We start from the raw sequence: 24,579 nt of genomic DNA, 5'->3' as shown, positions 1-24,579 counted from the left end.
GATATTTTTATTTGGAAGCATCCAAGGAAGAGCCACCAGAGTGTAGGTACAGCAAGCAATTGGATTTAGGGTTCTTAGACTCAGGGGGAGCCTGAGGTGGAAATGTGGTTGGGCTGGAGATTTGGGGTGACTATGACATTTCTAAAAATCACCTTCCCCCATCCCTTCCCCCTCCTAATTGGAAGTACCATTTTTCTTTTTCTTTTTTTTTCTAATTTCACTTTTTACTTCAATCCTAACTTTTCCTGGAACACACCCTATGGACATCCTCCATGTATTCATTCTCTTCGTCAACAGCCTCCTCCTCGGGTAATTTCTATGGCTTAGATAGACGTTGAAAACGCAGCGGTCGTAGCCGACCGAAGCAAAACCGTGGGGGCAGGTCTGGCTCCTAAGGCACGCGAATGTTTTAAGTTTTGATGCGGGCATTTCCTAGGGCCGAGGACGAGCTCCGGCTGCGGTCGGCATCGGCGAGACTCGCGAGGCCGGGGATTCCGTGCTCCCGCCCCGCCCGCCAGCCCGTCGGGCCCACTCCCCGCCCCCGCTCGCAGGCCGCGCTTTCCCGGTGCCCTGGACCGTGCGGCCCGGGTCTGGAGCGGCGGGAACAGGCCCGGAGCCGCGGGCAGCCGCGGGCACGAGGCCCCCTCGAGGCGAGGCGGGGCCTGTCTCCGGAGCGGCCCCAGCGCCGGGCGGGCGGGAGGGAGGGAGGGAGGAGCACCGGCGGCGGCGACCCAGCGCCCGCGCCCCGCCCCCGCCCCCGCCCCCGCCCCCCGCGCGGCAGCCCCGGGCCTCCGGCGCGCGCGGGGCCCGCATTGTCTCGGCTCCATAGCAACGCGGCGGCGGCGGGGGCCGCGGGGCTGCGAGCGCTCGGGCTCCGGCTCCCGGGCGAGGGCGGCGGCGGCGGCGGCATGGCCGGGAAGCTGCTGGCGGCGGGTAGGTGCGGCGGCGGGGCCCGCGAGGCCGCCCGGGACCCGACCTCCCCCCCGCCCCCGCCCCCGCCCTCCACGACCGGCCTCCCCTGCGCTTGCGCAGCTCTGTGCTGCGAATTTCACCGCCTCGGTCCCCGGCCCCCGCCCCGGCCCCCGCCCCGGCCCCGGCCCCCGCCCCCGACCCGCGTTTGCATTGCCTCGTTGGCACCGTCTTACTTTGTCTTGCTTAATTCTCCGTTTTGCAGCTGGAATAATGGAAGCCTACAAGGTTAACTCCAGGGTCACAGTGAATTAGTGACCAAGCTGGATTCCAGAGGCCTTTCCTCCCCACTTCCACCTTGAATTCCAACTTAAAATTCAATCCATGTGCAGAGAATGAACAGAGGGCCAAAATTTTAGCGAGCTTGCCCATGTGTAAAGCAGGGCTAGGTGCTGTCTCAAATTATTTCATTTACTTTAAAAGGAAATCAGATTTGAGTGAGATAATGTCATATTTTATCTTGTTTCAGAGCCACCAGATATTACAGAAGAAGGATTTGTAAGTACAATTTAGAGGGCTGTTTTTTAAAATCATAGATTGTAGAAAAAAGCTATCTATCTTGTTTTCTCCTTTTTGCCAAATGAATACGATGGGAGCTTTGGCTTGGTAACAGTGGTGTTGAGTACAAGGCATTTTTACAATCTTTAACAGGTCCAGTTTTAAGAAGAGGCCAATTGATTTTTATGGTGGATGCTATTTACTGTGAAAGCTCTTTTACATAAATGTCCTCATTTAATTTCTCTAAACTCTTTAATGACTCCATGTGAGAGGTAGGTTTTATCTCCCTGGTTTTACTGTGATATGGCTGTGCAGTTCCGGGGTGTGTATATACTGATGGCGTTGGTTGATAACCAGTGGTCAATTTATAGTTATAATTACTTTCAAAATGTCTTAAATGTTTTCAGGTCACACATCTGGTGGGTTGAGTAGTAATAAGTACTTTGCCAAATACAGTATGTACTTCATCATTTAGGTGAGTGCTATCTTTAGGATGGATTCTATTTTGATTCCTGTTGTATATTTAAGGAACTTGCTCAAAGTTAAACAGCCAGTTAGGAGGTAGCAGAGCCTATTTCCTACTAAGGTCGGAGTTTGATTCAAAGAGCTCTAACCATACTAGGGTCCAAGGGCAGGCTGCCCCATGATGGGCTCTTTGGCATAAAGATTATTTTGAGTTAAAAAGCAGTTGAAACCCAGCAGATTCAGGAACAGCTCTTCACCTCTCCCATGACTGCCTAAAAAGAATTTAGGGAGAGGCCCTGCTCCAGGTAGAGAGCCGTCACCACAGGGAACTACATCATATGAACTAGGTATGATAGACGGGGAGGGACCTGGCAAGACCTGTTTGATCACAATCCTCCATGTCCCATTGTTTCCAATAGTTTACCAAACATTGACTCTTTCTTTTTCATGTTCTTGTGAATTGCACTCTTTCCCTTTGAAGTCCTAGATCCCTACTCCTTCTCCTCAGTACAGAATGACATGTATTCCTCATTTTGCCTTTTTATGGAATTTCCATGTTCTTGTGAATTCCCCATATGTACACTATTAAATCTGATCTCCAGTTAATCTGCCCCATGCCAATGTAATTCTTAGTCTAGCTGGAAGACTTGGGGGCCAGAGAAGAGTTTTACCTTCCCTTTACCATGTCTTTATGTTATTTGCCTCTGTCTTCCAGCACTTATTTCTCTTGTTGGCCAATTATCCTATGTGCTTTTGGTTTTTTTAGTCAACAAACACGAGTGCCTCTCTATCCACAGGCAGTACGAGATGCGATGTAGAAGATAAGACTCAAAAAGTTTACAGTCTAGCAGGGAGGGGCTGTGATAGGAGAGGGCTAGAGGCTGCATCTGCAAGCACCTTCCATTTTCACCCTTTTAGACCTTTGGTCCACTCCTGAGAGAGAAGGAGACAGACAGATAAACATCAAGATAGAGGCATAAATAGCTTGTCAGAAACTCCACCCATCTTCCTGTTGCCTTGGTGTAACCCTGGGTAGTGGCAGATTTCTTTAAATTGCTTCTGGAACTGTTCTTCATTCCCGAGGGAGGTGAGCATTTTCTGTACTTCTGTACTTTCTGTTTATGCTGGAATTGTACAGGTGAGCCGACCTTTCCTGTACAATTCCAGCATAAACTCTCTGAGGAGCACTTGGCAGCATTGCACTTAGCCTTGTGAGTAGCCTGCTAACCCCTTCAGGTCTTTGTGACTGGGAACCTGTAACAGCTCCAAGACTGTTAGCCACTCCTCTTTCTCTTGGTGCCTCCGGTATCAGGATCTCCCGGTTCTCCCATCTCTCCTGTTTATGTCCCCATGTTCCAACTTCTCTTTACCTCGGATAGTGTTGACCTTCTTCAGGACTCTGATCCGCAGGCTCTCTCTGGGGGAGCTCATTCTTCCATAGTTTAAGCTATGCTTATTTTGTAGGGCTTCCGGATATATCTGTATGTCTCCAGTCCAGAACTCTGTATTCGTTGGGTTATCGGGCACCTTCATCATCTGGATGCCCCTGCATCACCTCCACAATCACATTCCACCCTCTGTTTTTTCAAGAGTGTGATCAGTGAGCATATCTCTCTGCTCCTCTCAGTCCTGTGCTGTTTTTCTACCTCTTCTTCTTGCTTTGGTGAATGGTGCCACTGGCTATTCAGGTATGCAAGCCAGAACGTTCCTTCCCCTTTCTTTAACTCCTGTCTGCAATCCTTTACCAAGTTCCTTTCATAGCTGGGTCGTTTTTTTCTCCATCCTCACAGCTGTTGTTTTATTTTAGGCCCTCATCCCTGGGCTTGGACATTGGCGGTAGTCTTAACCAATATTACTGCCTCCAGTATTACAACTCTGTCAACTCCAATTTTTCTTGGCTTAATGCTTCAAGTGCAAACTCCTGTGCATTGACTGCACTGGGTGATATTGCTTTGCTCTACTTTTAGAATTTCCTCCTCCTGTCACTCCTACCCGGGCTGTCAGATCGCTATGGAGTCTTTAAAAAAAACTTACCACATTACTTGATTGCTCAACTCTTCTAATCAATCCTGCTACTTATTGAATGCTGACTTCATGCTAGTATTTAATCTCCAAACAACTCCATTAGGTGGTTATTATCACCCATGGTTCACAGATGAGGAAGTTGAAGTCCACAGTGTTAACCAGCTTGGCCCGAGGCTACACATGGAAGAACTGGCAGCGCCAGAATGTCAGACTCCTCCCTTCGGCATTCAAAATCCTTTCTAGAACTTTTTTTTTTTTTTTTTTTTTTAGCATTTTTTAACCTTACCTCCCAATACTTTCCATGTGATAGACAATGTTCCTACTGTTTTGGGATTATAGAGTACTTCCACATGCCTTCTGCTCCAGCCAAACTGCTCCTCTTGCCTTCTTGCCTTTGCTCTGGAGTCTTGTCTCAGTTGCGTCCCTGGCCCCCAGCTGTGTCTCTTCCAAGTCTTGCACACCCTTCCAGGCCCAACTCCCCTCCTCAATGAGAGCTGATCAACCTCATGTCATCTGGGCTGCCTCTGGACTCTGTGCAGCTTGCAGTAGAGACCAGCTTGTGACCGGCTCCTCAAATTCCTGTGCTCACCATGGATTGATTATCAGTAGATGAAATAATTCATGCCTCACACATATATTTACCTCTGTTTGTCAAAAGTATGAAAATTACTCTTTTTCTCATTAAGATTCCCAGAAAAACAATGTGGCAGAGCTCTCTGGTTCCCTCAGATCAATTCTCCCGTTTTCTGTAATAGGTGCTAGACACATTGCTTTGCAGAGGATACTACATTTTCTAGCCTTCCTTGCAGCTAGATGTGGTCATGTAACCAAATTGTGGTCAATGGGATATAAGCAGAAGTGTCTTGTCTTCTGGAAAGCTGATGTTTACAGAGATTATTAAAAAAAAAAAAAGATTTTATTTTATTTATTCATGAGAGACACACAGAGGCAGAGACATCGGCAGAGGGAGAAGCAGGCTCCATGCAGGGAGCCCGATGTGGGACTCGATCCCAGGACTCGGGGATCATGCCCTGAGCTGAAGACAGAGGCTCAACCACTGAGCCACCCAGACATCCCTACAGAGATTAAATAACCGACCCACTCCTATGTACACAGCCAGTACGTGGTCCAGCCACAATAAGAACCTGGGTCTAACTGACTAACACACAAAGGGAGAGAAAATGCCGTTTTCTCCTTCCTGCTGGCTGGAATGAGGATGTGATGCTGGAGCTGAAGCAGTCAATGGGATCGTGAGGTAGAAGTGGCATCTGGAGGATGGCAGACTCACAGGGTCAAAGGGGCCTGAGCTCCTGATGTTTGGGAAGCCACAAGGCTAGTCCTGAACTGCTTTTGATTATATAAGGGAAATAAACTTCTCTTATAAATAGTGCTATTTTGGTTTCCCATTATTCCCAGCAGAGTCATATACTGCTATAAAGTGCTCCTATATTCACAGGAAGTTTTTAAGATTGTATTTTCTCTATCAGTGATCTAAAAAGTACAGTGCTAAAAATAAATAAATAAATAAATAAATAAATACAAATAAATAAATAATACATTGCGGTTGTGGATATCCGTAAAATATTTTAACTTTTACGTGAGATCATCTTCTTCAAAGGGGAGAATAAGTCTTTTAGAATAAATCATTTGTTTTCAGGGACACATGGCCTTGTATATATTTTAACTTTTTATGTGTAAAATTTGCAATTTCTTTACAAAATTGTGAATTCCTATAGGGATTACTGTGGATCCCCTATAGGGATACTGTGTCTCAATACATCTTAATATTTGCTGTCGTGTGTAGCACAACATCCAGAATGTGCTATTAGATGATTAATAAATTTTGGCTGATGGATATTGTCATATATAATAATTAGTGTGATTTGCTTCATTTGTCTTTTGTTTTATTTTTAACAAATTTAGAATTGACACACAATGTTACATTAATTTCAGGTATACAACATAGTGAATCAACTTCTCTATATGTTATGCTGTTTCACTTATCTTTTTTTGCAAAGTTTCATTTGATACATATTCTTTGTTTCTTAAGCACCTCTCTCCTGGCATTCTTCTTTAGTGTCTTCATTAACTTTGTATTTGACTGGTTTTTGATAATTCTCTCTGAGGAAAAATGTACACAAAAATGTGTATGCATTCAATTTTCTCATTAGTTCCTCTGGGGGTATATTTTTAATTATAAAAGCCATGTATGAGTATTCTTATAAATAATTCAAATAATATAAGTAATAAAGTGAATGCTTCTTTTCATCACTTCTTTCTATCGAAGCCCCTTTCATTTTTGTATTCCATAAAAACCAAAATACAAATCTGTCACAGCAAGAAAAGTAGAGTTTAGACTGCTTTATGTTACATTGGGATTTGATTATATATTAGGTACACACTGAGAAAAGTTTACAGTGAGAGTGATTGTTGAATTATTTTTAACTTTAAAATGGAAAATCATAATGAAGATTTAATTACTTGACTTTTAAATCTAAATCATATTTTTTTGTGTGCCTTAAAATTTTTTTCTAAGATTTTACTTATTTATTCATAAGAGACACACACACACACACACAGAGAGAGAGAGAGGCAGAGACACAACACAGGCAGAGGGAGAAGCAGGCTCCATGCAGGGAGCCCGACGTGGGACTCGAACCCGGGTGTCCAGGATCAGGCCCTGGGCTGAAGGTGGTGCTAAACCACTGAGCCACCTGGGCTGCCCTAAAATGTTTTTTAAAAGATTTATTTATTTATTTACTTTTGGGGGGGAGAGGGAGAGGAAGAGAATCTTTCAAGCAGACTGCCCACTGATCAAGGAGCCCAGTGTGAGACTCAGTACCACAAGCCATAAGATCATGACCTGAGCCAAAACCAAGAGTCAACATTTAACCAACTGAGTCACCCAGGTGCCCCTAAAAAATGTTTGAAACTATGCAGAAAGGTGTGTCAAGCCTCAGAAATAATCTTTGTAGAATAAAAATTTAGTAGTACAATTATTTCTTTTTTGGAAGATTGTCTGATATATGAAGACCTTGGGTTTATTAACTTTAAAAGTAGATGCCATCTAAAACAGAAAAAAGTAAAAAAACAAAAAACAAAAAACAACCAAAAAACCCAGATCCCTTTATTTTTACCATTAAAACAGAGACTGTAGCTTCATGCCATATTTACTGTATTTTACTTGTTAAAAATGATACTCATTTTTAGCTAATCCTTAGCTTGTTCCAATTCATACTCTGAATGGAAGTATAATAAACACAGAGGTAGCATTATATGGAAATGGTGGCGGGCAGGAGCCTGTAGTAGGCACCATTCCTTCTTTTCCCCCAATTCCCTTTCTTGGGAAGGTGTGCCAGAAGTGTTTCCAGCAAGTCATTTGGAAACTGCGACAGGTCCTAGAGGTCTTTTTTTTTTTTTTTTTTTTAAAGGATATTGTCTGATAATCAGTTACGGTTTTTCAAGTTCTTTTTTTTTTAATTTTTATTTATTTATGATAGAGAGAGAGAGAGAGAGGCAGAGACATAGGCAGAGGGAGAAGCAGGCTCCATGCACTGGGAGCCTGACGTGGGATTTGATCCTGGGTCTCCAGGATCGCGCCCCGGGCCAAAGGCAGGCGCCAAACCGCTGCGCCACCCAGGGATCCCAGGTCCTAGAGGTCTTTTGGAAAGTGTTAGGTGGTTCCATCTCTGTGGAGTCCATTTCTCCGGTTGGAATCAAATTCCCAGATGCTTTCTGGAACTGCAGAAACAGCATTAGAAGTTCCATCAATAAGTTAGTAAACAACTATATTGTTAAACAACTACTTGGATGTATCGCTTTATCAGGCACTATTGGGGACACACATTGTTGGTCACTGTTCGTCAAAGTGATATAGTTTCTGATTGGAGAGATGACCTTTCATGTGAAACAAGAAGAGGATATGCAGTTTATATTTAAAGTGTGGATTTTAGGGCAGCCCCGGTGGCTCAGTGGTTTAGCACCATCTTCAGCCCAGGGCCTGATCCTGGACACCCGGGATCGAGTCCCACGTCGGGCTCCCTGCGTCGAGCCTGCTTCTCCCTCTGCCTGTGTCTCTGCCTCTCTCTCTGTGTCCCTTATGAATAAATAAATAAAATCTTAAAAAAAAAAGTGTGGATTTTGAGATTTGAATCAAAAGTGCATTAGGATTTAGGGAAGCTGTTTACCTGTGTGCAGGGTATAAGATGGAAGAATAGGTGGTAAAGAGTGTGAGATACACTCTTTCTTTTAAATTAGAATATCAGGTTGTAAAGACCTTTGTTCAGGGAGAAAACCTTAGGGTATTTGGCCGAATGAACTGACTAAAGCCAAGTAGGTATGATTAGAGATAAAATTGAGTGAAAGGGAATTGAGAGTTTCCTTAACCTTCCCCAGGTCTTTGAGAATTTCTTCTAGTAGAAGGAGTGAGACTAGTAATCAAATAGAAGAGTATTGCTGAATAGGTGCTGATTGTAATTTGTGATGATAACTCTTGGGAATGAAAAGAGTCTATACTTCTGGTCTTCCTTGCATGAACGACCCTTCCTGTCTCCCTCGTTCATAGATGATGTTCATTAATACAGTACAATTTTGTGAACCACTATTCACTATGAGCTCTTAAAATTCCCCAAATCTTTTTTTTTTTTTCCCAAATCTTTTGATGTAATCAAGGCACACTTTCAACAAGCCACTTTGTTTCCTCTTGTGTTCTCCTATTCTGACCTTTTTCGTCTTTTAGCAGTATTTTTTATTTTATTAATATTGTTTTATTAGAGTCATTATTAGGTTGTCAGTCTTTTCAGCTTTCATGTCCTTGGTGTAATCATTCAAGCATTCATTCAACAAAAATGTTGTAATTATTTATTATCTAAAAGATAGATTTATTTATTTATTTTGAGACAGCGAGCAGAGAGAGGGGCAGAGTGAGAGAGAATCTCAAGAAGACTCCTTGTTGAGCATGGAGCCCAATGTGAGGCTCAATCCTAGGATTAGGGGCTCGATCCTAGAACCTCAAGACCATAACCAAAATTAAGAGTCAGCTGCTCAAAAAAAAAAAAAAAGAGTCAGCTGCTCAAGCAGCTGAGCCACCCACCATTTAGGTGTCCCTAAATGCATTGGGAATTTCTTTTTTATTTTTATTTGTTTTAAAGATTGTATTTATTTATTCATGAAAGACACACACACAGAGAGAGAGAGAGAGAGAGAGAGAGAGGCAGAGACACAGGCAGAGGGAAAAACAGGCTCCATGCAGGGAACCCGATGCAGGACTTGATCTCTGGCCTCCAGGATCATGCCCTGGGCCGAAGGCAGGTGCTAAACCGCTGTGCCACCCAGGAATTCCCTGCATTGGAAATTTAAAAAGTGAGTAAAAAAGTCTTTTTCTTCTAGAAGTTCACAATCCAGTGCTTGAGATGTGTAAACAGATAGTTTCAGTATAGAGTGTTAAAGATTGTGATGGGGGAACAGAGATGACTACTACTCTAGACTTTGGGGGGAAGAAAAAGGATAGGAGAATAAGGCAAGAAAAAAATCTTTCTAGGTAGAGTGACTAGCATGTGCAAAGGTGCAGAACTGTAAAAAAATTGCTGAGTTGGGGCTGGACAGCTGGGCAGTAGCCAAATTACATTCATCATAAACTCTTTTTGTGATAGAAAGGATTGGGGGACAGGCGGATCTCTTTGTATTAATTGAGATGTGGTTAGAAAGACTGATTCATAATGTTGTGTGGTTAAGGAGGGGAAGGGAAGATGAATTTTGGCATATTATGACCCAGGAGGGTGAAACAGAGGTGCTTAGTGGATGAGATCCCAAGGTAGTGGTCAGAAGATGATTAGCTGTCCAGAGGCTTATTCTAGAGGTGATAATAGTGATTTGGGTTCTGTCACTTAGTACACAGGAGACTAAGAAGGCTGTCCATAAGACTTGGATATTGTTTTCTTGTACATAAATCTACCCTCCATTATATGACGAAGAAATTTAAACATACAAGAAAGTGGAAAGAATTGTATAGTGAACACCTATATACCCACTGCCAAGATTTAACAATTATTAACATTATGCTGCATTTGTTTTTATGTGTTTCTATCTTGTCCACCATGCCATCTATCCATCAATCCACTTTTAAAATATGTTCCAAGATAGGTTGCAGGCATCCATAAGATACATCAACCCTAAACATTTCTCCCTTTCTCTCTCTCTCAGTGTCTTTTTTTTTTTTTTAGAGAGGGAGAGAGAGTGCGTGCACGTGCACACACAGGGGTGTGGTGGTGGGGTAAGGCAGAAGAGAAGGAGAGAGAATAATTTCAAGCAGGCTCCATGATGCAGGGCTCAGTCTCACAACCCTGAGATCATGACCTGAGCCGAAATCAAGAGTCAGACACTAGCCCCACTGAGCCACCAAGGTGCCCCTCTGTATTCATTAGACAATAACTTCCCATTACTCCACCCAGGCTTCTGGTTACCATTATTCTTCTTGCTGTCTTTATAGGTTGTTTGACTATTCCATGGTACCTCATATAAGTGGAATCCTATAATATTTGTCTTTTTGTGTCTGGCTTATTTTATTTAGCATAAAATTTTCGAGGATCATCCATGTTGTTGCACAAATCAGAATTACATTCCTTTTAAGGCTGAATAATATTCCATGTATGCATGTACTATATCTTGTTTATCCTTTCATATGTCAACGGATGTTTGAGTTGTTTCTACCTTTTGGCTGTTATGAATAACACTGCTATGAACATGGATGCATAAAATTTTGTTTGAGTCTCTGCTTTCATTCTTTTGGGCAAATACTCAGAACTGGAATTGCTGAGTCACATGGTAATTATATATTTAGTTTTTTGAGGAATGCCATTCTGTGTTCCACAGCAGCTACACTACCTCACATTCCCACCAGCAGTGTACAAGGGTTCCAATTTCTCCACATCCTCACCAATACTTATTTTCCTTTAAAAAAAAATTGTAAAAAAAGATTGTAGCCAATGTAGTAGGCGTGAAGTAATATCTCGTTTTGGTTTTGATTTTCATTTCTCTTATTGCACGTGATGTTGAGCATTTTTTCTTGGATTTGTTGACTATCTTTTTTGGAGAAATGTCTATTCAGGACCTTAGCCCATTTAAAAAATTTGGATTGTCTTTTTCTTGTTTATCAGATATATAATTTGCAAATTTTTCTCATATTCTGTAGGTTGTCTTTTCACTTTCTTAATAGAGGTCTTTGATGAACAAAATTTTAAAATTTTCATAAAATCAATTTATTTTTTCTTTTGTTGCTCATGCTTTGGTGTTATATCTAAGAATCCATTGGCGGGTAACAGGGTCATGAAGATTCATCTTATGTTTTTTTGTAAGTATTTTATAATTTTAGCTCTTATGTTTAGGTCTTTTATTCATTTTGAGTTCATTGTTGTGTATGGTATAAGGTAAGGGTCCAACTTCATTCTTTTGCATGTGGATATTAAGTTTTTATAGCACTGTTTGTTGAAAAGTAGTGTCCTTTCCTCATTGAATGGTCTTAGAAACCTTGTTGAAAATCATTTGACCATGTATGAAGGGGTTTACTTTTGGATTCTATTCCAGTGGTCTGTAGGTCTGTTTTTTATGCCATAGTATTTTGATTACTATAGTTTTGTAGTAAGTTTTGAAATCAGGATATGTGAGTCCTTTCAAGATGATTTTGGCTATATGGGGTTCCTTGAAATTCCAAATGAGTTTTACGATGAGTTTTTCCATTTCTGAAAAAATAATGTTATTGAGATTTTGGTGGAGATTATATTAAATCTGTAGATTGTTTTGGGTGGTGTTATCATCTTAACAATATTGTCTTCCAGTTCATAAACATGGTATGTCTTTCCATGTATGTATGTCTTCTCTAACTTTTTTTGCAGCAAATATCTTTGTAAATGGAATAATTTTCTTAATTTCCTTTTTGGATATAGGTAACTTTTTAATTTCAAGTTTTATGGTTGAAATGTCTGTATGCAGTTACTAATCAAGACTTTTTAATGATGATCTCTTAAAATTCTTGAATAGTCTCTGTTGGTAAGAACCCGTATCACCTAATAAGAGTTAAAAAAATTTTTAGACTATTTTTTGGTAACCATTCAAAATTGCAAGAGTTGATATTTAAAATTTAATTGTTCTTTTTCTCATGACAAATACAATGTCAAAATTTCTTAGGACAAACAAATTGATTTAGAAATCAATAAAATGTTTTATTTCAAATATTTCAAAATAATGCTGAAACTATGTTGCAGTATATGCATACAGTTTTTGAGTGATCATCTTGTATCTAGCTTGGGTAACACTACAGGCATACATGAATTACCAATAGAAAGAAATATCTGATATATGTGAAGGCAGAGATTTGGGGCCATCATCTGTAGCCTTCCAGGATCTCCCTTCCCCCCTTCCTCGAAGCTGTCAGCACTTTTGGCGGTGCACTGTTTTCTTGGACATCTCAAACAAACTCTTCTGGCAGTTTCATGGAACAGTGATATGCTCTGCAGATAGCTAATAAATCTATGTCCAGGGGCTTGAGCAACTCCTTGGCTATGCTCAGTGTCTTACAGAGGAGCAGTGGGTGTGGGATATAACTCATCAATCACCTTCTCCAGGGGAGGAAGATGGACATGAGTCCTAAACAAGTTGCTCACAACCAGAGGTCACGATCCTGGGTGCTCCAGCCATCCCTGGCTGCGCCTGGTTGCCTTAAAGGCTGAAGAGGTCCACTTTGACTTGACCCACTAAATTCCGTTGTCTGTATAGCACAGTGTCATCACATCCTACAGGGAAGCTATGGTCTAGTTACTGGCTTATTTAGAAAAGAGGAAAAAAAAAAAAAAAGACTATGTGTACTTTAGGAAGAAGCAGCAAAAAATAAGTGCATCCTGGTAGGTGTGATTTTGGAAATCTGGTCTATTTTATCCACCAATTGATAAGAGTATTCCTAATCTAAAGTGTATCAGTATAGGATTCCACATTGGAAATTAGATGAATGGCTTTGGTTTAATGTCTAAATGGCTTGCAAGGAAGTTTGAAACTTGGATTATTTTTCTACTTCTCCCATTAGCTAACCTTTACTATGTTTTGCTTTCCACCTTCCTTGCTCATGCATATTTCTCTGTACTCTGCATTATTGCCTCTCATATATGTATTTCTGATTATAGAATTTGACTTTATTTCAAATGCCATTTTCTCTCTTTTGATTCCTTCTACCAGATAATATGTCTCCTTCCTTTGAGAGGAAACATTTAATATTGTAATTTTCTTTTGGTATGTATCATGTTCTTTTGTGGACTGTGGTTTATGTCTGTGTTTATCTTATTTCATCCTCCTTGTTTATAAGGTCTTCTTTGTATATCTTCCTCTTTTAGAGGGGTGAACTAATTGTAGTTCTTCTGATTTGAGGGTGCAGCAAAATAAATTTTTAAGCAAAAAAAAGCTTTTTGCCCACCATAATTAGCTAGCATATATAAACTATTTTGCTTAACCCTCTTTCAGGAAGAAACTTGAGAAGTTTGGACTAAAAACGGAAAAGCTGACTTCACTTTCACAGATGGCACACCTGTAGTACATGAAAAAAACAGGTTTCAAGTGTGTATTCAGTTCTGAAAAAATGTTCCTGCCTTCCATTGCATCATTCTGCAGAGAATCTGTGTTGCTAATTTTGCAGTCAGGTTCATGGAATGATGTAATGGAGGAATTGATTGTAATTCAGTGTTCTTCTTGATTGTACCATTAATAACGGTTACCAGTTTATTGGTTATTCAGAACATATTAATCTCAAATATGGTGACTTTGTTCATTTTAATACAGCCATGTGACTAGATTGTGGAGGCTTTACTGAGAGTAACTAGGCTGCTGCTTCAGATCAAGGCCTTAAATTTTTTTTTAAATAAAGAGTTTTGAGAATAAAGGGTTTATTAAGATCCTTAATAAATAAGGATAAATAAGTAATAAGTGAAGCATTGAATAAAGATTCTCATTATGACAAAATATCTGAACTCATTGGACTAGAAACTTTAGTAGGAAGATGTGCTCATTTATTTAGAGAAATGCAGGTCTTCCTGTGAAAGTGCAACAACAGGAGGATGGAGCACATTGCACTCAGAGACCATGCTTGCCTCTCTTGTAGAACTCCCCCTAATAGTAGCACAAGTGCTGATATTTCATATGGGGAGAAAGTACGACTCAACTTCAGAAAAGAAATACAGATTTTGATGTTTTTGAACACTTTGAGTTTCTGTGCTTGTGAATGTAAACCAAGGAAATGCCCTACAGTGTGGCTGGGTTTCGGGGGGACCTGAGGTTGCTGAGAGCAAACCACTCAACCAAGGTGTTGAGGCAGTGCTCCTTAATATGAAGGTTTGGGGACCAGACCTCATATTAAGGAGCACTGCCCCAACACCCTCCTTGTTGAGATGAGTTCAGAAATGGAAAGAAAACATTCAGAAACTATATGATATGGTGACAGTATGTTTGTATCTATTGAATTTAATAATAAGCAATTGGTCTTTTGTCTTATGTATATATCTTTTGTTTCCTAGTTCATTTGTCTTGCATTTTATAAGTTATTCGTTTGAAACTTAAGGATTAGGGAAAAAAACAAAAGACTTACTTCATCACATAGTTTAGAAATCATTGAGTTAGAGTCTCTGAGAAGGGTGAGGCATCAGGAAATGAAAATATGAATCCAAGGATTATCTAGAAGTTTCTGGCTATGTGTGGCTGGCCATATTCTAGGCAATATTTAGGTTCACTTGATTCTGTGAAGTATACCTTGTGCTTTATAGGTGAAATTTAAAAGTACAATGCTATTTTAGAAAAATTAACAAGGGACTGTACTCCACTACTGTTATTAATTAAAAATACTCATGCTTCCCATCTGAGGATTTTTGATCATGAGCCCAGAAGTGCAGTTTGGCCACCCTTCTTGTAGCACAGTGCCTTCCATCTGGGAGATCCTAAAAATATTTATTAAGTTCAGTTGATTTCTTTTTTTTTTTTTTTTTTTTTAATTGTTTTTTAAATTTATTTATGATAGTCACAGAGAGAGAGAGGCACAGAGACACAGGCAGAGGGAGAAGCAGGCTCCATGCACCAGGAGCCCGATGTGGGATTCGATCCCGGGTCTCCAGGATCGCGCCCTGGGCCAAAGGCAGGCGTCAAACCGCTGCGCCACCCAGGGATCCCCCAGTTGATTTCTTTTAAGAGTTAGCAGAAAATAGGTAGTTCACCAAATAAAGTCCAGAAAAGTAAAGTAATTTTGAAAGGTAAAATTTGGAAGCCTTTTAGTTGTATACAGCCTCCACCAAATGTTATCTGCCTTGTTCTGCTTTACTGGATCTTTGTGAGTCAGAACTTTGAGAATATATTATTGAGGCACTGCTTTGAATGTAGAAGATTTATGAGATCCTAAGTTGTTTGTTGTTGTTTTAATCAGTTGAGATTTTTTTAGTAAACTGAATCCTTAATTTATTTTTTGAAAGCTCACAGATTTTTAGTAAATTCCTTGATATAAATCCTATGTGGGTGGCTATTTATTTATTTAGAAAGATTTTATTTATTTATTCATGAGAGAGGCAGAGACACAGGCAGAGAGAGAAGCAGGCTTCATGCAGGGAGCCTAATGTGGGACTCGATCCTGGAACTCGGGATCACACCCTGAGCCACAGACAGATACTCAGCCACTGAGCCACCCAGCTGCCCCCTATGTGGTTATTTATAGCTCTATTCCAGTTGTACTACAAATACTTAAATTACTCTGGGAAAAAAATCTATTTTCCAAGTTAATATGCTACAGTATTTTCCTTATACTGCAACATTCTACTTCAACAAATTTTTTAAATTGGCCATATAAGAAGAAAATAATCAGCCATATGGAAATAATAGCATTGTGACATATTGTCAACTTTCATGTTAGGTTTGCAAAGTGGAAGTATAATTATGAATAACAAAATAAACACATGTTCTATATAACAGTATGCCATGATGTTCTTTTGACACAATGGAAACAATTGCTAATAAAATAAGGTGTTTTATTTGGAAGAGAGAATTTGTTCCTGGCAGTGGCTTTCCAATTTTGCCAATTTTAAAAGCGACTATGTTGGTGGGTGAGATAGTTACAGAAAAAATATATACAATCTTTGTGCTTAGAATAAATACATTATCAAAGTTTCTTCATGCAAAAGTGAAGCAACTCAAATTCCTAAAGCTATCTCATTCTGGGAGGAAACAGTAGAATATTTTCTTTCCTCAGTTTATCACTTCCACTAGCAATTGAAGAAATTTACATTCTGAATTTCATTTTAACTTCAAACTTCTGTCTTTATTGATTCTGGCATTATTTTTATGAAATATATATAATATAAATGTGAATAATATATATACACAAATGTATAAAGATAAGTCTGTGGGAAATTTCCCTTGTGCAGTGTTTTGTGTACTTCATTCCATTTAAGTGTCGTGCTATATTTTCTCTGTGTTTTGTTTTCGGCATATTAGCAAAATCTTTTATGAGTATACTCCATTCTATTTTCTTATTTCTTCCTTCCAGAGAGTGTAGCACTGTATTCTGTTTATAGTGAGGATTTGCTGTTGATAGACTGAAAAAGATCTGAAAATCTACCTTATAATCTCTTGATATAAAGAATTAGAGAATAATATTGGCATGTTATAAAACATTTTAGTATAAGCATGATATCGTGTTTTATATTTTTGCAGGAAGATTCTTTGGCAACAGATGATTTCCTTGTGGACTACTTTAATGAATTCCTAAGCCTTCCAGTAAGTGTATTGTTATGTTCTATGGACTTTATTATCAAAGCAAAATGTTATAATCAGTGGGTTATCTTGTAGTACAAATATATCAGGAATAATATTTTTTAAAACTATGAATTAAAGCATTTAGGTAAAGTTTATGTCTTTTTATGGAGTTAATCATTTGGGTTTGCATCATATTTAGGAATTATTGAAGAAAACTGAGTCAGTTGTACCACAATAAAAATGAATGAGTGAATGAATGAAAGAGAAAGCTGGAATTTCTCTAACCATTAAAAGTCTTCTGTACAAAAATTAAATAAATAATAATAAAAAATGAATGTGGATAAACTAGGAAAAAAAGTGTTCCATACAAAATCTGATGCTGTTGTATTTGGCATCATTTCAGGCTTTGAACAGAGGTGATAAGGACAAAATATCAAAAGAAAAATTAAGAAACTGTATTTCTTGCTTCCAGGCAATTATTGGCGTCCCCTTGGAGAGATATTAATGTGGAATTTGTGTTTAAGTCAACTAGAATTTTATATCAACAGTAAAGAAGACATAGGTGGGTGCCAGATAATAGATTTTTAGTCTTAGAGAGTGGTGCCTGATAGACTAGTATTGGGGGATGGTGGGAAAAGTGAAATGGGAGTGCATAAAAACACACTGCTTAGTAAATCAAGTTAATCAGGAATGTCAGATAAAAGATAAGAAAAGGTTTTCAGGGATCCCTGGGTGGTGCAGCGGTTTGGCGCCTACCTTTGGCCCAGGGCGCGATCCTGGAGACCCAGGATCGAATCCCACGTCGGGCTCCCAGTGCATGGAACCTGCTTCTCCCTCTGCCTGTGTCTCTGCCTCTCTCTCTCTGTGTGACATTCATAAATAAATAAAAATTTAAAAAAAATTTTTTTAAAAGAAAAGGTTTTCATTATTGGTTATGAAAATGCAAAAAACTTTTTTTAAAATTTTATTTATTTATTCGAGAGAGAGTATATGGGGGTGGGCAGAGAGTGAGGGAGAAGACTCCCCACTGAGTGGGGAGCCTGACAGGGCTCAAACCCAGGACCCTGAGGTCATGACCTGAGCTGAAGATGCTTGACCAAGTGAGCCACTAGGCAACCCCCTCCACCCCCGCAAAAACACTTTTCGTTAACATATTTACCAGGGAAATTTTGGAATATAAATAAGTCACAAGTTATTTTGTTTTGTTTTGTTTTTATTTTTACTTTGTTTTTAAAGATTTATTCATTTATTTGAGAAAGAGAGAGAGCATGGGAGCAGGGGGAAGGGCAGAGAGAGAGAGAGAGAGAGAGAGAGACAAGTGTACTCCTGGCTGAGCAGAGAGCCTGGGCTTGATCCCAGGACCCAGAGACTATACCTGAGCTGAAATCAGGAGTTGGATGTTCAACCGACTAAGCCAGTTAGGCACCCTACAAGTAATTTTAAAGGGAGTGGGCCATGATAGCCTCTAAAGCCTAGCCACTCAAAATGTCTTTTGAAGGGAAAGTACTAGAGGCCTTTCCTTGCCTGGATTAGTTTTTGTATATATGTACGTATCTATGTACACGTGTTTGTTGTTTCATCTTATTTTCCTTTTTCTTTTCTTTTGTTTTTAAGATTTTTTTTATTTATTTATTCATGAGAGAGGCAGAGACACAGGCAGAGGGAGAAGCAGGCTCCATGCAGGGACCCTGATGTGGGACTTAATCCTGGGACTCCAGGATCACACCCTGAGCCAAAGGGAGGCTCTCAGCCACTGAGCCACCCGGGCGTCCCTTGTTTTCTTTTTTCCAAGAGAATTTGTTTTCTCTCTTCCTTTTGGCCCACCTAGGCCTCTGGAGCCATTATGGGGGTTAGGTTGAGACATGAAACACACCTCTTCTTTTCCAGCAACAGTCCTGGGTGATATTATAGGATACCTGATGGGTTCTTGTTTGTCTGATTTTTCAACTTTCACCATCCAGTTGTATATTGGGAAAACCCCGGCAGCATCATGAAACTGTCAGAATTTTGCTCTTCCAGATTGTGCAGTCTTTCCTCTCGGCTCTGCATTCTCCATTCTTCCTCCAATTTTTGTGACATTTTAAAGGGAAAAATCTTTGCATTGGATCTGATTTCAGCTTCTTAAGATTTATATTTCATTAACTCAAGATTTGTGATTACCCTTTTACTTGTTCCAAGACATAAATTCCCCTACCTAACTTTCTTTTTAAAAAAAATCTATTTTAAATTAGGGAAGTGACATAACAATACTAGATAAAATTTACCTTAAATGTAAGAAAAATTCAGCAACAGTCCAGCCATCCAGTGAGGATCAACATTATCGTTTTTGTGTGATTCCTTTCAGTGTTTAGGTGAAATGGCAGAGTGCCTCTGCAGTCATGTGTTCATCCCACCCAGCAGACCTCTGTAGTTTCACCCTTTCAGTATGTCCCATGCAGCCCACCTGGGTCGCTCTTGCCCTATTTTCTGTTTCTCCAAATCCTTCCACTTTTACATTTTCTCTCTCTCTCCTCATTCTCTCTCTTTCATTCCATTGCATCTGCATATGGTACCATGCAATCTACCTATTAATTACCCATGCTTCATGCCACAAGATAGGAGAAGGGGAAATATGGTTATAGGTTTCCAATAAAGAATTTGGGGACAGAGAGAAGAAAGAATGATGGATTCTCAAACCAAGTTCTGGGCAAGATTCTAGAACAGATTAGTAATGTTTGGTTTATGGGCACTTAACTAAGAAGTAGAAGTCAGCATGAGTTTGCTGAGAATAAGTGTGATCTCTCTTTTTTGGAGTGCTTTCGACAGGCATTTTAGGGGAATTGCATAAATTTAACATATTTTGGTTTCAGGAAAGCATAATGATAATAATAACAGCCACAATAATAATACAAATAAATGGAACCCTGTTACTTCCTATTCAAAACACTCAAAAGTGGCTTCTCACTACACTACAAATAAAGTAGTATATGTGATCTGGTTCTTGCCACCTCTTGGTCTTTATTTCCTATGCCTCTTCCCCTCATTAGTTCTTTCCCAGCCTAACTGTCCCTGTTCGTATTTCTCAACCATGAAATATGCCAAGCATACTCAGAGGCCCCTCCAGGCTGGGGTGTTCTTCCCTGAGATACTCGTTATCACCTTTTCCCTGATTTAAGTCACTTCTGTCCAGGAAATCTTCCCTCCCATCTCTAGCTAAAATAATACATGCTCCACTTAGGCTCATTTATTTGTCTCCAAACCCCTTATCGTTATCTGTGAAATGCGTTTTCAAATATTTGAACGGATTCTCTAACTATAGCCAGTAGGGGTTGACTCTTAATAGCCTAACGAATCAAATCCACATTCCTGGCATGGAGTTTAAGATTTTTGCAATTTGACCTCTATCTAACCTTCCTGGTTTTACCTGTAGCTCCATACTGCTTATGTCACCGTGTGGGATCTTTCCTGTCTTGGGCCACCCCTCCCCCCCCACACCTGTTCTTCCTGTGCTCATCCTGCAGTGTAATGGTTAGGAATGGGAGTGAGGCAGAACTGTTTGAGTCTAGCTTCTCAGCTTACTACCCATGTGATCTTAGACACATTATTTAATTACTTAATTCCTTGCTTTCCTTCCCTGTGAAAACAATGTGCCTATCTTATAAGGTTGTAGTGAAACAAGGTAATGTATATTAAGTGCCTGGCACAGAAGTAGTGTTCTTTCTCTTTCTTTTTTCCCTTGACTAGCTAGACCATCTCATCTTCCATTCCTGAAACATGAGAGGCATTCACTCCATAATGAGACTGATGGATCATCATCAGTCTAGAGAATAATCTTCTGCACCACACAAATTTGTCATTGGTGTTGACTTTTCAGATTATTTTTATCAGGGTCTTGGATGAAATGTTGCAAGTGAACTAGTGTTTTTCCAGCTTAAAGTCACTCAGCTAATAGATGACAGGGTCCACCCAGGTCCATATGGCTTAAAAACTTCTACTACATTGTACTGACTATAGAACTGACAGCAGTGGGATGAACTGAGAGTTTCAATAACAGAATCTGGTCTTGTTTTTCTTGTGGTAATCTGAAATGGTCTAAAACAAACCTAATGTGTCTTTAAGGTGCATTAACAGAAGTATAGTTAAAATCAAGAAAAATATTAGTCTGGAGCATAAAAGGCACCCAATAAATGTTTTTTTGAATCATATTGAGTTGTCAGACCACATTTGGAATATTGTGTTCCATTCTTGGTGCCATGGGTTAAGAGTTGCTCTGCCAAACCAGGCTTGGGGAGACTGAACCAATGAACACTCTTGAAACCACGTCAGATGAGGAAGGGTTGAAAGAAGTGTGGATGTTGAACCTGGGTTGGGGAATGGGTAGAAGTGTTGAAATGGATCAGCTTTTTCCAATTTTTTTTTCTTTTTCCAAATATTTCAAGGTCTGTTTGAGGAAGAGGAGTTAACTTGTTCCATGAAGCTAAAGGCAGAACCAGGGCCAGCGTTTATGAGGATATTTTTTCCTAGAAGAAAGATGGTTTGAAGTTTGCTTCCTAGCAGTAGAACAGAACAATAGGGCTAGCATTGGTCACAGGAGTCAACTTTCTGTCATTGAAGGTATTCAGATAGATTGTTTTATGGGGATATATGTATCAGGTAGGAAATTAGATTTTTCCAGTGAAAGAAAATTTGATTTGTAATCTCTATTTATTTTTATCTCAGGAGCTTCATTGTAAATTTCCTGGGGCCAAGGATAGGTCCCTTTCTCCTGTATCTCCCAAAGCTTCTTGAGGATGATTCTGTTTTTTATTTGCAAACCTTCAAAAAAAATCTTAAAGATTTTTTTTTGAAATAAATAAACCTTCTAATCTTCTGCCTCCCCTCCTCTACCATCTCCACCTCCATCCCAAAGCCCCAATAATATAGGCCTGAGATAGAAAGATGTCAATACAGATGATAATATTCTCAATCTAAAAGTCCTTCAGTTATCTAGATTTTTGAGACTTGTCCATCTTCTTACACATCTGTAGTGACATGGTGGCAGACCTGGATTGTGGCAGCAGTGGTTCTAGGAATCAGGCTTTCTGGCTCCCCCCACCTCCTTCTTTCCATTACCCCATTATACCCGTGGGTTACACTGTAAGATCCAGAAATTGATGGCTGGTAGCCAGCCTCCATGTTATTTTGATGAGGGGAATCCAGGACAGTTGCTGCTTTTATAAATGATTATGGCACTTTCCAAATCCTAGCTTTCATAACTTCATTCTGTTTATTCTGGTGCCAGGTTCATATTCAGATATTGTTTTCATTTGGTGTCTGAGAGAGTTTTTTTGTTTTGTTTTGTTTTGCTGTCAACTCTTTATGGGTGTTTGCTTATTAAGTTTTCTTCTGTGCTATAGTGTGAAACCTTTTTTTTTTTTTCCTTTTGGTTTTGTTTTGTGTGTTTTATGCTCAGTGACTGTTGTGGGATTGGGTAGATGAGCCCACATACAGATTTAGGTTGGTCCTCTGTGGGTGGTTTAGAATGTTTGTGACATTTATGGTTTGCAGAAGCTGAAGGGTGGCCTGTTCTATACCCTCCTTGCAAGGATAGGTATGTCATGTGTTTGCCAGACCATGCTTAGCTATGTGCTTTTGGAATTTTACCATAACTTCTTTTTTGGGACTGATTCTCCACACTTTTTTCTTTAATCTGTAAACTATTATAATTTCTTGCAGCTTTATGAAAGATTTATATGTTGGATGGATTGTTGGGTAAAGGGAAAGAGAGAGAAAGAAAGAGAGTAGAGATTTAGGGAATCTGTGGCATGAAGGGGGATGAAGGGCTTGGGGCTTCCACTGCCAAAATTTAAATACTCGGAGATTAATATTTAAGGGTGTTGATGGAGTCTAGGTAGTACTGCTTAGTACAGTGTTTATGCCTTTGGGTGTTTTTTTTTTTTTTTTAAGATTTTATTCATCCATTCAGGAGAGACAGAGAGAGAGAGAGAGAGAGACAGAGACACAGGCAGAGGGAGAAGCAGGCTCCATGCAGGGAGCCCAATGTGGGACTCAATCCCAGGTTTCCAGGATCACGCCCTGGGCCGAAGGCGGCACCAAACCGCTGAGCCACCGGGGCTGCCCTCCTTTGGATGTTTTGACAAGCCTTGTAGCTCTAACGTAAAGCACTCAGATTATCTAGTTAACTCATTTTATTAACTTAGGATATTTTCTATGCATTTTATGTAGCACACTATTCCTTTCATACCATTGGTAAATATGTCCAGTAAATAGTTTATAGTTAAACATCTAAAATGACAATAAAGGGTGGCCCAGGTGGCTCAGCGGTTTAGCGCCACCTTTGGTCCGGCGCCTGACCCTGGAGACCTGGGATCGAGTCCCACGTTGGGCTCCTTGCATGGATCCTGCTTCTTCCTTTGCCTATGTCTCTGCCTCTGTGTGTGTGTGTGTGTGTGTCTCTCATGAATAAATAAATAAAATCTTTAAAAAAAAATAAAATGACAATAAAGCTTAGATCGACAGAAGACATTGGTAACTGACTTGTTATAGTCAAGTAGTCACATGTTTTTCATTCGCCGACTAGGATGCATGTTTAAAATACAGCTTTGGAGCTCAATTAGTAGAGACAGAGTTGGAGCAGAGATGAACATGTATTAAATTAACCTAGTCATTAGTTTTTAATTTAAATAGTGTTCAGCTAAATAATTTGGCACCCGGTAAGTTTCAGTGGTGCTCTGCTGGCAGTTTAAGCACATCACTAATTATTCACAGGTTTTTTTTTCCCCCTCTTCTTCTCAGAGAAATGTGGAACCAGCAATTTATTGTGGTAAAAATACTTTCATGCACTTGCTTTTTCTGTGAAAATATTTTTCACACATGGATGACTGGTACTACATAGTTAGCTTTCATCACCTTCAGGTCAATTCATTTTAGAACATTGGGAAAATGATACCTTTGAAATAAGAAAATTAAGTAAGGGAAAGAGCAGTCTGCAACAGCTTGTGGAGAATTGGGTTTGAGGCTCAAACTGAAGATTTTTCCTGTCATATGATTTAAAAGCTGAGCATTCTCTAAATCAGCTGAGTCAGCTTTTTGGGGAGAACGACTGACTTTCTACATCATTCATTTCTGTCTCCCCCACCTTACATGTGTTTTATTGTCACATGCTAAACTAACTGTAGGAGTTTTGTGGATAGGCTGAGAAATAGTGAAAACAAAGAGCTTGTTGCATGAGAGAAAAAAAATTTTTAAGCAGACAACAGGACTTTGCATAATAAAGACCAGGGTTCGTTCTTCTGTGTACAGAACATAGATGGCCAGCCCCTCCACTTACATGAATACACAGGTAAGTCTACATGAAGTAGTGGACAGAGGTGGGCCTTGAAATTTGTCTTAACCTGGCTCCCCATCATCCTAAGGCAATGATTCTCAAACTTGAACATGCATTAGAATCACCTGAGGGTTAAAAAAAAAAAAATCACCTGAGGGCTTGTTAACACAGAATGCTGGGCCCCACTCTCAGAGTTTTTGATTAGATAGAGGGATGGGCCTGAGAATCTGCATTTCTAGCAGGGTCCCAGAGGATGCTGATGTTCCTGGTCCAGGCATCACACTCAGAGAACCAGAATTCAAGAGAATAAGTTGAGAGTTATGCATATAATAGAAAATCCTAGATGAACTCATCCTTTGCCTTTCTCTCCAGGCTTATATCCTATTATTCCCCTCTTAAATAGTAAGTTTTAGCAATGTCAGACCACTTGCAGTTGATCAATAATACGTGTGTTATTACTCAAAATGAATGATTTGTGTTCAGTAGAGAGAGTGATGGTGATTTCAAGAGTGAGGATGATTTTGTCTGTTGTACTAATCCATAAACAC

The 24,579-nt window shown here is 39.8% G+C and overlaps 1 protein-coding gene across 20 annotated transcripts in view; it reads left to right on the top strand.

Moving 5' to 3' along the window:
- The window catches only part of RGS22 (regulator of G protein signaling 22), a 131,911-nt gene that overhangs the window by 2,620 nt on the left and 104,712 nt on the right, over positions 1-24,579 (top strand). For 17 of the 20 annotated variants that reach the window (XM_077846768.1, XM_077846770.1, XM_077846771.1 and 14 more), the window contains exons 2-3: positions 1,439-1,467; positions 16,684-16,746. In XM_077846768.1, the coding sequence (XP_077702894.1) occupies positions 1,439-1,467; positions 16,684-16,746 (92 nt within the window). Of the gene's footprint in view, positions 1-787; positions 934-1,438; positions 1,468-13,536; positions 13,555-16,683; positions 16,747-17,197; positions 17,288-24,579 lie in introns of those variants that run through there. The other 3 variants (XM_077846763.1, XM_077846758.1, XM_077846765.1) reach the window with 3 other exon arrangements.

Source organism: Canis aureus, chromosome 14 (genome assembly GCF_053574225.1).
Source record: "Canis aureus isolate CA01 chromosome 14, VMU_Caureus_v.1.0, whole genome shotgun sequence".
NCBI lineage: Eukaryota > Metazoa > Chordata > Mammalia > Carnivora > Canidae > Canis > Canis aureus.
Note: the sequence above shows the minus strand (reverse complement) of the source record. Positions and strands in the feature narration are given on the sequence as shown.